The sequence below is a fragment of the Triturus cristatus genome, chromosome 8, assembly GCF_964204655.1.
Source record: "Triturus cristatus chromosome 8, aTriCri1.1, whole genome shotgun sequence".
Taxonomy (NCBI): Eukaryota; Metazoa; Chordata; class Amphibia; order Caudata; family Salamandridae; genus Triturus; species Triturus cristatus.
In genome coordinates, this window is record NC_140591.1 from 758,823,244 (window position 1) to 758,837,594 (window position 14,351).

At 41.2% G+C, this 14,351-nt stretch overlaps 1 protein-coding gene across 2 annotated transcripts in view; it reads left to right on the forward strand.

Moving 5' to 3' along the window:
• WWC3 (WWC family member 3) overlaps positions 1-14,351 on the forward strand; it is a 457,878-nt gene that overhangs the window by 141,982 nt on the left and 301,545 nt on the right. Inside the window, exons 3-4 of one of the 2 annotated variants that reach the window (XM_085622192.1) lie at positions 261-464; positions 6,636-6,712. In XM_085622192.1, coding sequence (XP_085478318.1) covers positions 261-464; positions 6,636-6,712 — 281 coding nt within the window. Of the gene's footprint in view, positions 1-260; positions 465-6,635; positions 6,713-14,351 lie in introns of those variants that run through there. The other variant, XM_085622194.1, reaches the window with a different exon arrangement.

Here is a 14,351-nt window from a genome sequence, read left to right on the forward strand (position 1 = left end):
TGGGACCCAATTAAATATAGGCAATGTATAACATTTAAAAAAAAAAAATAATAATTATTAGGTACCTTACGTCTTTGAAAGACTTGTAGGGATTCCTGGTTGTACGTTGTTAATTCAATTAAGTGGGAATTTTGAAACTGCTGCGACAGCAAATTTTGTACTGCGCTGTTTTCCATCCAGAGGGGCAGTTTGATTGGCTTTTGCTTGTCTGCTCAATTTTGCTGTTTATTTTTCTTAACACCTCTTTTTTTGCTCTCCAGAAATCACTCAAATTGAGGATCCACGCGAGCAGTGGAGGAGAGAGCAGGAACGTATGCTGAAGGAGTATTTAATTGTAGCCCAGGAGGCTCTTAACGCAAAGAAAGAAATTTACCAAATTAAGCAGCAGCGTTTCCAGCTGGCACAGGAAGAGTTCCAGCAGCTCCACGAACTCTGCGAGGAGGATACCCGCTCTCATGCGAGTTGTAAGTTTACAACTTCTTTAATACAATTATTATAGGCTTTTGTAACTGCTGGCATGCTTGGGGAAGGTTATTTATTTATATATATATATAGTTTTTGCAGATCAATTTATTGGGGAAGAAACATACATTTTTTGCTCAGCACAGTTCACTTCTCGAGGGTTTAACAGTTCTAAGACTTGCTTCATCATGATTGTGAAGATCTTTACGGACATATTTCCTGCATTCCCCAATTAAGTGACATAATGACTAATCGTAACAAGTTAATTTAACTAACTGAAGTCGGTCTGTGGGGCTTTTACAACATAGTGTTCATATAAATACTTATACCACCAATACCCTCCAAATAAGTCCTCAAAGGCGTGAGTGACACTTTTAAGGTAGTCTGAAGTTAAATAAGTCCAATATCCACTTCTTAGTCAAGGTTCTGATGCTGTGGAGGCCTTTAACCAGTTCAGAGAAATATATATGGTGCTTGATTATCAACCGTGCTATTCCTATAAAATTCCAATTAGTGTTAGCACCATCTTTGGTTAATCCTGCTGCTATCGCCAGAGATTCTGTAGGTCCCTTCAAGTTTTTTGGCATTTCAATCAGATCCCAAACTGTGCTAATGTTAATAAATCTGACAGAATTCCCTGCAAGGTGCATGATGTCGGTGTCCTGAACATGCTCAACATTTCTCAACATTTCACAGACTATCTGGTTACAATATCCTCAGCCATTGCCAGCGAGGTATGGTACACTTGTTACAGAAATGTGAAATATATTGGTTTGTCTGTAAAAAAAAAAAAGAAAAAAAGCTTGGTCAAGCCACATAAATAATGACAGCCATCATCAGACAAGCAAGTTGCAACAGTGCTTCCCATTAGATCAACTGCTGTCATCCATCGTGATCCTACTCTCAAGAGTAATCTTATGTAGTGTTGAGACGAGGCTACACAGCTTCTTCATGCGCAGAGCCGCGTCTACAATTATAAATGTTGTGTGTTAAGCTGGAAAGCATGTTTACATTGCTGACATGGGCTATCTGATTCTGTAATAGGCGAAGAACTGAAATGCCTTGAAGTCGCTCTCATCTTTCACCTCTACCAGGCTAAAAACAGTTTATTGCAAATAATTGTCTTGTAACTGTTTGCATAACTTATTAAGTAATTCCTCAGAACATATCCTGTAATGATTGGGACACTTCCACTACCGCCCCCTCCAAGTCTCATGTGTTGATCCCTTTGATATATGGTGGACCCTTCCCACTATGATACCTTCTGGAGAGGCTGGGATGTGCAGGACCAACTCCATGTGAATGTGATGAGGCAAATAGTCATCAAACTTCGATAAAGTCAAAATTTGTCTCTGTCCCTTGAATACGTTTCTGGTCAAGGGCCTGCATCCTTACCTTAAAGTTTGGTTGCATTAAGATTTCACACTGCCTATGGCTGTACCTCTTTTTATTTATACAAGTGAAGACTGTTCATGGATGATTTTATCACTGCATACTTTCAAGGTGTAGCCTGTGCCCAAGATCTCTTGTGAACATTAACTTTTCCTTAGAATGGCATCCGATGACCATCTTCTTTTTACTATTTCCGAAATATGTATTGGGGTCCTTGTGCTGGTGGGCTACCTCACCCACCTACTTAGCACATTTCTTTGCACTAGCGTAAGGTGTGCTCAACCTGATTTTCTTTTAAAATACATTTTTCAGTCAACACATGCCACTATGCTGTGAACCACAACTTCTGCAGTGTATTGTTTAAGTGCAGTGGCTCACCTGCACATGAGCCCTGTCGTGCACCTGTGAAAGTGGTTCCAAGTGAGTATGCAGACAAAACTTGCCCCTGTGTTTTGTAACCTTAGCTCAACCCTCCTGGTTGAAATATGTTAACTTTATTGAAGGGGTTACTTAAAAGCCCATTGTTTCTTTGTCGGTGATGGTAACCTATCCATCTGATCCTGTGGCGGCTTTTCTTCGGTGTCATCAGACATGTGCATGGATTAATTCTTAATAAAGCGTTGCTCTACATCAAAGTGAAGCTGGAGATTTTGGTCCTGACTTTCTTAACATTTAGGTTTTTTCATTGCTGGCAGACCTTTAGCTGTTCCAATGCACAGCGCACTGCGGAAAGCCCCTAAGGTTTCTCTTTAAGACATGAACATTTTAAATCATTACATCAACAATTAACCAAAAGTACACACATATGATTCCGAAAATTTTATTTAATTTGATATTTTTTTGTTTCAAACGAATATTGTAGGCGAACAGAATATCTTCATCACCAAAAAATTTCAGAAATTCAAACATAAAACACCTTCAAATGTATGAAACAATATGGTCAAGACATTATTTTGGTCATTCAATTAAAGAGGACCCAATGCATTTCGGGTTAATAGACCCTTCATCAGGGCAAAAATAATTTTTTCATTCAAATGTAGTCTGTGGCCTCCTGCCGGAACAGTGAAGAAAAGAAGAAAACAGCGAATCACTCTTAATGTATTATACAATGTCATCAAACAGACTCAAAGTATCTGTGTTTGCAACCACTGTGCCTTAGTGTGGACTTAGGAGACATGCTGCCAGAGTGTTCAAATTCATGCAGCAACTTCAAAAAAGACTATCAATGCGTCCAGTTATGCTGTATCACTAAAAAAAAGTGAGATTTCCCACATGCAAACTCAAGTGTGAAATGTGACCCATAGAGCCCATGCGTGACTCGTTGAAATTCATGCGCCTCTACTAGCTGCATAAGGTTCCAAAAGATCATAAGTGGATAGTGATATGTGCATTCCTCTCCAGTGCATCCGAAGCCTGCCAAAGGCAACTAAAGACATTCAATTAACTTCAAAATGTGGAGTGAAACAATGGAAGACCCGAAATGGGCTTCCTGCTTCAGAATGAAACGTATCTATTAAAATCAGAAACTAAGTGTAAACCCAAATGACGTGCTGTTCCCTGACTACCTCCAACATGCAAAAACCTAAAAAGTCTTACCGATATCAACAGCGTAACACACTGAATCTAAAATGACAATGCAAAGTCCCGATGTTAGGGAAAAATGTAGCCATTTTGAGGTCAGGCATGCCGTGTCGAAGTTTAATTATAATCAAAAGGGCCCCCCAGTGATAAGGCAGTCTAGGCGCCCCCGAGTGTCCCCCGGTTCCCACTCACCTTGATGAGCCTCTTTCGCTCTTCACCCACCGGTTCAGGGCACGATCAGGAGCTTTCAGGGCCTCGGGTGCAGGCATCCCGACTACGGCGTTGAATGTGCCCGCCACCTCCAACAATCACCCACTGTGCCCCCCGACACTCTCCTCTGCTGCAGGATTGGCAAACGGGAGTTTCTGTGGCTCACAAGTTTTCAACTATGCTCAGTCACTGCTGCCACTCGCACATAGTGTCACCGGGTGGAGGACCCCTGCCAGGCTCACCTCCAGCGCAGTCTTGGCTCCCCGGGGGTCTTCAGTGCTCCGCTGCCCTCCAGATGCCTCAGCGGGTCCTCCGCGTCGCTGTCGCAACAGGCCCTCCACCTACGCCCTCACCGACACCATCTTTATACCACGGTGGCCGCCAGTCCGGAGTCTGATCTACAGCAGTCCTCACCACTGTGGCATATCATCAGCAGCGCCGTATGCTCCGCACTTGCTCGTCTCATCAGCAATAGGTTCCCACAAGCGCTGCCACAAGCAAGACTCCTCTTCTCAGCGCGGTCAGCAGACCGGGAGCGCAGCAAACAAATCTCCCAGATCTCCTAGATTCATTTGTGAGCAGCTGTTTTACCTTTTGCTCTGTTACAGACTGCCTTCTCCATTAAATTAGCCAAAAGGTCACCAACCTGCAGCAGACCCAATGGTCTGCCTTCCACAACAATATAAGGCATCATAGATTCCTTGCTATGTCCGGTAGTTTGCGTCCTGGAGATCTTGTCCGTCTTATTATTATACATTTATATATTATTTATATATTAATTAATTTATATAGCGCTGAATCACCCCAAAGGGGTATCTCAGCGCTTAGGACGGAGGGCAACAGCCAGAACAGAGGTGAGTTTTCAGTAGCTTCCTGAACTGAGAGAGGCTCTGGCAGTAGCGAAGCTGGAGGGGCAGCTCATTCCAGAAAGCAGGGGCAAGGTGTGAAAAAGCTTTGCCACCGCTGCGCGCTTTTTTAATTCTAGGGGTGCAGAGGAGGAGCTTGGAGCCTGATCTAAGAAGCCGTGAGGGGGTAAACTTGAAAAGTTTAGAAGTGAGGTAGGAAGGCCCCTGTTCATTAAGGGCCTTAAACAGTGCAGGCTATCTTACATTTTACCCGCTTTCTGATGGTAGAGGTATCGCCAGTGGCTCAGGTCTATTCATCCCACCCCCTTTCTGGTTGTTGCCACAGTGGCTGCTGCACTGCCTACCACAACTCGCGCCATCTCTTTGGTGCCACTGCTTTTCTCCTACTACAGGATCACACTTGAGGATCTGGTTTCACTCCGCTGCCCGCGCCTCCTCCTCTTGTGCCTAAAATAGCAGCAGCTCTAGGCCTTTTTTTATGTCTCTGTCCCACCGCGTGGTTGGAAAAGACCCTTAGGCTGCTTGATGCATCTCCTCAAGACCCAACTTTTCTCAGTGTGGAGTGTGGAAGGTGTTTCCAAGCCTTGTAACAGATTGCATAGCAGCGCTCTTGGGGCAGCTTTGCCCAGTTCCCCGATTCTATACTTTTGATTTGGGCTGCAAGGCTGGCATAAAACAGTACCCTTGAAAACCACCGACAACTAGTTATCACGTTAATCCCATTGGGTTACAGCAGATCTTGTGTCTGAAAAAGCAACTATTTTTTCTTACTATATGTTGATCAAACATTGCCCCACTTTTGTAGTTCTAATGAAGTATAAAAAGGTTATGCTGCAGCAGCGCCATCATTCATTGGCAGGGGCGGCTCTTCCTCGAGAGTGGAGGAGCATCGCTCCGCCTGCTGCAAGTGCAGCTGGCACACACAAATAAGTAAAATGGCACGTCAATGCCATTTCATTTAAAAGCGCATTAAGAGTGCAGGCGCCGAGCCTGAATCCTGTGATTGTAGTGTTACAGCTGCCCCTGCAGTGCGCATGTTGGGCTGGCTGGCTGGTGTGCTACAGCCAGCCTGATATGCGCAGTGCGCACCCAGAAATCCAATGGCTGTGAAACAGCCGGGGGATTGCTGGCAAATACCCCCAGCCTCAAAATGAGTGCTAGGTTACCCTGCTCCCACCAACCATGGAGCTGCTCTCGTGCTGAGAGCTGCTCTGGGATTGGTTGTTGGTGAACCCAGGAGCAGGTAGGAGGTCCTTCCTTTTGCTGCTCGAGGACGCTGATATGTGGAGAGAAGTGCCTCACCCAGGTGAGCAGTAAATATGGTGTGTTTGGCGCAGTCGTGCTTACCATATTTTTATAGCTGTAGCCGCCACTGCTCATTGGGGCAAAGATGTGAGGACGCATTCACTCTGGGTTGTTTAATGGAGATTCTCAGTTTTATCAAGACATAGTGGCAAGAAATCTTTACAAGAAATACACCCGTAAATAGTAGTTGTCTGTTTTCTACTAAAATCCTCGAGCAGCAGGGGCATTTGGATTGCACTATTCATTGCACAGTTATGCTGGCCAATGCATGCCCTTGAAAGTGATTTATATCGTAGAAAAATGTGTTAAAATCCCTCCTGCACACTGTTAAGGACCCTCATGCTTTGTGAAAAAAATCAAAACCTCCTTCCAAGATTTTGTGTACCAGCAATACATACTGTATTGCATGCCTCACCTTTTGTTGTAGTTTGTTTATTAGAAATCAATAAATATTTAAAAATTACATGTGAATGAATTGTGAGGATGTGTGCTTGTGTTGGGCGCCTGTTTTTAAAAAGGCACGGAAAAAGTTACAATTATTTTGGCACACATCTTCCAATGGCTATTTGCAGCGTTAGTTTTTATTATTTTGAGTTCTGCTTAATAAGTGTAACATTTATTTTGTTGAATGTCAATGCACACACTGCAAAGCAGAGAACTCGGGGGATCGGAATACAGGTAAACATTTGGGTTCATCCAGATTTGATGTCGATTTGAGATTTTGAAAAGCTGAGTGTAATCTGGGAGCGGCGTTAGAAATTGAAGTAGTAGCCCTAGTGGATGACCGTTAATTTTGGTGGTTTTTTGTTTCTTTTTCAGCTTTCTCTGGATTTTCAACCAACACGAAGTATGATCCATATCAAATAAAGGCAGAAATTGCAAGTCGGCGAGACCGAGTGAGTACAGTTTCCTCTTTCTATAAAAACCATTCGTTTCTATTAAACCTTCCATTAGGTGACCTAAGATGGTATAGTATGTTGGGTTACACATTAGGTTGCCATTTTCCTCTGTATTTTATACCTGTTGTCTTGCAGTTAATTTCCCAACTTTTTCTGTTTGTCGTTTCAGTCTGTGATTCTTGGTGAATTGCCCTTTTTCGCCTATCTGTCTTTAATATGTATCTGAGTGACCGGCGTTACATCACCAACCACAAATGTGCTATATATGCCAGTTAAATGTACATGTGAGCTCATGTAACAGATGTGGCTTCCCTGGGGTGTACCGACTGAGCCAAATATCATCTCTTCAGTAATGTTGCTGTTGCAAGAGCTTGTGTTGGCAGGCGTCCATTTTTGTCTGCTAGGTGCCCCAGATACACTAAGGGATCTCCCCTCAACCTTATGCTGTGCTTCATTCTGGCATGCCTCCGCTCCAAAACCTGGCCCCTGGTGTCATGGAAAAGCAGCAATAGAGCCTTTTTCTTGCTGAACCCTGAAGTCCCATCACCTTGAGATCAGTATTAAGCGCATGCTAATTCGAGAACAGAATTTTACGACTTGGTTGTTGAAACTTTAATCTGGGTGGAAAAGGTCCTTTGCATGTCGAATTTTAGTGTGCATCTCTACAAATCATTGAATATTTAATTCCTGCTTCAAACCTATCGGATCTGATCGTTTAGATCACACTAGAATTGATTATTGTAATTTTGCATATGTGCTATTGTGATTTGTGATACTTACACATGTCTTTAAGTCTATGTGGTGCCTCCCACTGGACAATGCAGCTTGAAGTATGGTGGTCTTTAATTCGAGAATGTTGCCAGCTGGTACCCGGGAAGGTCCTGAAGAAATTAACTGATTCAGTGAGTTTTTAATTAATGTATGTAAAATAAAAACGATGGGTGTTGCTTTTTGTTCACAAATGGGCGTGGAGTCCCAGGTTGCCAGTTCTAACGGGGAGAGAGCCTTTATGCCTTTCCAACCAAACCATTTTGTGTGTGATGAGGTCACCATTGTTGGACAACATGGGATGTCCTGCAGGCATGCTTCTGAATTGTTGTGGAGAAAGTCAGGTAAGTTCACAAGCAATGAGTTTCTTACCGGTATGTTTGAGTCTCTTAGAATTGACTCCTTCCTTTGCTTTGGTGGTTGGGCAAGGTATTGAGTTTGTGGTCGTATTTAGGTACTTTTGTAACAAAGAAGACATGTATTCTGGCGAGGGCCGGCTAGCCATCGGGAACACTTCTGAAAGTCATAAGTAAAAGGTAATTCTATAATGCAGTCTGTAAGGTTTTTGTTTAAAACATTTTGTTTTTAAAATAAGTCAAACATTTTGCCGCAAAGCAACGTATGATTCCTAGCAGGCACACAATTAGTCATTTTAATGGTTTTTCAGTTGGGAGGCCTCCAAAAAACATTCTGCTTGACGGTAGGTTCGACAATAGTCTTGATTCTGATCTCTGGAGATGCCAGAATTTGTGACTGGACTTTTGCTTCCTTCATATAAAATGTAGCAACATATTTGCATAGCTAATGGTTCTCTGCCATGAATCTTAGCCATTTTCGCCTGTCATGGTTGAATGCTAGACAGTTGCAGCTCCTCTGTGAAGAATGCTATTGATGTAAATGGGGTTGGTGGAGGGGGTCTGTACGGAATTCTAATTACATTTTTGCAGGTTTTCAACCTTCAGTGAAATGTCTAAAGGAATGGCTTGCACATTCCATTTGTTTTTATTGTTTTTTTTTGTTTAGAGAAATGTGACTGAAATTAATGGGAACATTATGTTTTTATTGACATTTAGAAAATGTATACCTCAATGAAAGTTTTTAGTGAATGTATTGACCTTTGCAGAAATTGTTACCCTGCAGGACAATGTGAACCCACTGTTACACATTTCATTTGCCAGTAGCTTGATTAATTTATTCGGCAGGTCCATTATTAACTCCCCATATGAGGTAAGGGCAGAAGACCAGCCACATGGTGTATACATCTGAAGCTCTTTCTCAGCTGCAGTTGTTTCAGGAGAGAGAAAGGCTGCTAGCCTTTACAACCAAGACGTGGTTCATTTTTGAAGCAGTAAGTGCAGGTGAAGATGTGGAATCCACTCTGACATCCTGGGCTTTCTCAAGCAAGCCACAGATTCTGTCATGAAGCAAAGTGAAATACTGAATTAATGGGGAGACAGGGGGAGGGCAACGGAATTAATGGGAGGACAGAGGGAGAGCAGGTGATAACAAAAGGGGAAATGCTGATTAGTATCATAAGAGAGGCGTATATCGAGAAGTCCCTTGAGCCATTTTGCAATATTTCATAAGGGCTGGACCCACTTCAGATTTCCAAGCTATCAAAATAAAAAATATTCACCTACAGTGAGTCTAAATATAACTCCTTTAGACCGTGCTGGCTTGAAAATCTTGCATGAATCCAGCCCTTTAGGACCTACTTTATTAACGCCTGATATAGGTCCAGTGTGGATCCATAATTAAAGTTAAGCCTTTTCTTTCAGGGAATCTTCTTCATAAAGAGCCTTGTAAACATGTTCTACAATATGCATTATTTATGTATTCTTTGAGCATAGCTTGCCCAATGTGTGCTTTTTCTTGGAATATGTTAGCTATTAAGAATGTTCGAGACTGTGTATTGTTGTGTTGAATGCTATCTAATAAGAATGTGTGTGAAGGTGCATTGTATTATTGTGCTGCACTGGGGTGCGAAAGAGTGGTTGGTCTCTCTGTTTATTTTAAGTGCATAGATAGGTGAGTAAAACAAGCTTGTTCAGTCTTCAAAATATTGGGGTAGAGCAGAAGGTTAGCAAAATACTGTTCTTACTTGGGCATTAGTATCTTGATGCAGTGTTTTTTTGGGAGTGGTATTTTTATCTTTTCATTTAGCAACATATTTTTGCATAGGTTTCATTGCAGGGTTGGGATTTTTTCGTTCTTGAGTTAGCTACTTAAGTCTTGTTTTTCTTAGTGTACAAACTTTATGTCCCTATATGTTAGAAAAGCCAGTCTCTTTAGATTTGAATATTCGCTGGTTGATTCATCTAGGAATGTAATTTGACGGAACAGAGATTGAGCTTTCTGGATCAATTCAATAAATGTCTGTTCTGGATATAGTTGCTTAGAAGCTTGTAAGTTGAAGAGATGTTCACCATCTTCGTGAAAGGCTCAGTGTGACCACGGGTGGAGCAGTGTTTTTTCAGAAGAGCATCCCATAAGAACCTCTGCAGTGAATATTCTTCACATTATTTGTGCTCTGATAAAGTAAGATATGGTAAAAAGAAAAGTCTGAAGAGAAATGTAAGGAAAATGATTGCTCCTGACTGGAGAGCTAGTATTGCAGGGAAATGTGGTGTCTTTGATCCATGTATAAAGTGCTCAAGCTGCCATTTTAAGACTTAAAAGTAGGAAGTGAAGAAGACTTGAAGGCTGTTTGTTTAATCCAGGTCAGACATTACTGTTGTTAATACAGCAGTAATTCTTTGTGGGAATCCTGTGAAAGACTTAATTTTTAATGAGTTTTAAGGTGTAAGCAGGATGTTTTATGAACTTCTATTTGTGTAATCAATAGTAGGTTAACAACTGTAAAGACTCCCAAACTCTTTTCTAGCTGGGAAAGAGGCAGACTGCAATAAAGAAAAGTGCCATGGGAGTGAAATTGAAATAAGAGATACTTTCTATCTGGATTTAGCAGTCTTTCTACTAAGCATTTGTTTAATAAGTCAGCGTTTAGATTAGTGTCTCTCTGTCTTTTGATGGTTGTTTGTGCCTCATTGGTTTACATGTAGTAAATATAACCAAAAGAGAAGTCAAGAGGTTAAAATGCGGAAGTACATGTTGAACAAATAATACAAACATGATGATCCTTAAGGCACACCACAGAAGAGCTCTAGGAACTGACTGACACGTTCCAGTGTTGCAGTTTAGGCCATCATATTGGGAAAACCTTTTTATTCCCATTTATTTTAAAACTTGTGATTGGAAGGGGTAATTGATTGCTGTCAAGATAAGCCTATAGGCATGGTCAGATGAAAATGGCTACTTTGTATTTTTCATTTTGAGATTGGACAATAGCCCAAAGTGCATATTCTACGCTTTTAGAACGGGCGTGTCCATCCTACGCCCAGGAGCGACACAGGTTAATGCTATAGTTCTAGGATATCCTCCAAAGATGTGTTTACATATGTTAAAACGGAATGGGACATAGTTACATAGTGAGTGGCAATCCTAAAAAATGGCACGTTTCTGGCCTTCCTGGAGCAAGCCTGTACAGCCTATTATAGAATGTGTGAACAAGACTTGAGCTTGATCTTGTCATTTATTCTAGGACTTCTGCACTTGATTGTACTTGATTGAACATTTTGACTAGGAAAGGAATATTTGATACTGAGCTGTAGTTTTGGTCTTTTGGGTCATCAAAACTGCTTTTCATCTTTGTTTCCATTTACCCTTACAACTTCATATCTCCAACCAATGCCTTTTTCCTCCCATGCATTGTGCCGTAAGGATTCTGCTTGGGTAGGGAGATGAAGGGGTAAGCCCAGCAGATTGAGTTCGTTATGCTTTTAACATAATCCTGTTTATTAAGGGACCATTCCAGCCAGGTATGCCGGCCCTTTACCAAGCCAGACTAAGCACAGCATGTAAGTGCTGGACAGAAGAGCCCCATACTTCTGATTGCTAAGATATTCAGATGAGCATCTGTTTTAGTGAACTGTGCCAGTAGAAAATTAATATTCCCTTTAAAGAGTAGTATAAATCTTTAGGGGCGTGTAGGTTTGCTGAAATAGAGCAGTGGCTTGATTCTTGGGGGCTCCTAATTATAGACCATCCTCCTTGCTCCTGTGTGCTTAGGCCAGCACAATGCCTGCACTTTAGTAAGATCCATTGACTAGATGACCCAACAATAAGGAGTGGGGAGCACATGCTCCACAGATAACCGGAAGAAAGATGAACAAGCTCCCCTCATTAAGATATGACTAAGACTCTCCAAAGATTTGCATTAGTTTGTTCAGTATTTGACCAATCGTCTAGTATGTCTTCAAGGGACCCTGACCTGAATAATTCCAGCTCACGTTCATCTTGTGGTTTGCTCCTGTTTTTATGTTTTTTATGCCTGTCACATGTTTGGGTTGAAGTTGTGAGTTGTTGCTTGCACCATGGGTGACTCAGCTAGGCTGTTTCTCGTTTTGGAATCTTATCTTTTAGAACCCAATGCTGAGACTGGTCCTTCCTTTGCCATTTAGTTAGCAACATGGCCCCAATGACTGTTTTTCTTTTAAGTTTAAATAAGTTTTTATGTATAAATAACCTATAACAAAATAATACAATCAAATATAAAAATAGATACAAAATACAATTGGAGGGAGGAGGAAAGGGGAACATAAATTGGGAATAGGGGAAGAGTAATATTCAAGCTCCGAAATAAGTCTCATCTAATAACAATTATCGATAAAACTTGTATATGTAAATGAGTAAAGCATAACAAGAAGATACATATTTTGTATGAAAAGAGAATAAAGAAATCAAGGGGGTTGACATACTTCTTCAGCGGGGGCTGGCATTGAAAAGATTAGGGGCTGGCTTGTTGATCCAAAAACATGGTAACAGGAAACCAAAAGGCAGTACGTTTAAAAAGAAGTGAAAGAGGTTCTACATAAGCAAGTTCAAATCTGTGATTGTAGCAAATAGCATGCCAGCAGACTGGAAAGGATAGTTGAGTAAAATCCTTCCAATTCTTCGTTATTTTGTTGAAAGGCCACTTCTAGCATCAGATCTATGATACTTGTATTGGGTGAAACATCTCTCCAATTACTAGACAAACTACATAGAAAAATATTGATAGAGGAAAAGGGTACTGTAGAATGGAAAACAGAATTTAACTGGTTCCAAACTTGTATCCAAAAAGCGTGTACTGAGGTACAGGTAAATACACAGATCTGTTGACTGGGTGTGAGTGTCTGATTGGTTCTGATGCTCCGTCCATCACCACCCCCTTTTGTACCGCTTTGTTCGCCACAAGTTGGCAGGGTATGCTCAGATGTGAGTCCCTTGCTCACTTTGCCACTGGATTCAAGCAAGCTTGGCTGAAGACGGCTGAAATGCCAGAAACCGGTCCTAGGAAGCTTGTTTCCGGTCCAGGGAAGGCATGGCTTGGCAGTTCGGGCTGGACTGTTCCCATGAGGCACAGGGTCCGACTGATTTGCATATGGCCATGTCTGAACTGGGGTGGCAGAGTGGGCTAAAGAACGGTGATGGATCAAACCCAGATCTGTTGACTGGGTGTGAGTGTTTCATTGGTTCTGATGCTCCGGCCATCACCACCCCCTTTTGTACCGCTTTGCTTTGTATCGCCGGCACATATTTTAATCCAAATCTGTTGCCAAGTAGTTATGGGCCAGATTATACTTAAATCTTGCTAACTGCTAACTCAACTTCAGACTGAGTCATCGGATGGGTGTTGTAAGACATGAAAAATACTCGAAGCTTTGGGAGATGTCTGAAGAAGTGTGCTCACTTTAGAAGGGGGCTGCACAGGATGTGGGTTATTGTTTGAAAGTGGTTGTGAGCCTCAGTAATGATTGTTTGTAATAGTTGAAATTTGAGGCGAAAAGAGGGTGGAAGATTAAAAAGGTTTTGGGCATAGAAAAATGTCCAAAATTAATTGTTAGAATAAAGTTGATTGATCCATGTTAAACCAGTTTTCCTCCAAGCTTTCCAGTAAAAGGGCTTATTCTTATATAATAGTGAAGTCTTAAGCCATATTGTACGATTTAGGAAAGAAACCGTATCAGTGGGAGTATATTATAAAAGCAATTCTAACAGTGAACAAAGATGTTTGATAATGAGGGTAGAGAGGTTTTGAGTTGTTTTTTTTTGTTTGTTTTTTAAAGTCAAATATTCACAAAGTAAAGGGAGCGAGAAAGCATTTCTCAAAGTCCATCCTTATAGAATGGTGATCAGAAGGATTTGAAATCCAATATATCGATTGTTTTAGAATAAGAGCTGAGTGGTCATTATAGAAGTCGGAAATGTATGCCACTGTCCGATTTAGGGCATTTCAGTTTTAATAAAGATATGTTCTTATTCCATAAAAAAAAGAGTGCATGAAGTTAATTTGTCGTAAAAAATAATTTACTGGATGGATTATAGGATGTTAAAGATAGTGAATAAAACAATAGGTATTAGTACCATGTTTATGGTATTGAGTTGACTCCACCAAGAGAGTTGGAGTGGGTGCCAATGATTAACTAAGGTGGATATATTCTGGATACAATAATCAAGACTCCATGAAATTGAGATTTTGAGTGATCCCACGTATTTAATTTTTGAGGCGTTACAAGAAAAATTGGTAGTTAAAAAAAACTATACTTTTATAGGTATATTTGTTGAGGGGAGGTATTTCACATTTATCATTATTTAATTTATAGCCAGTGACAAGAGAATAGTCATTAACTTCTTGTAGGGGATCTGGAATTGAATTTGAGGGTTGTGAGATAAATAAAAGAATGTCGTCTGCATAGACAGCCAATTTGATTTGTAGAGTGTTCCATGAAAAGCCATGTATAGCAGGGTTTTGCTAATCCTGGAGAGG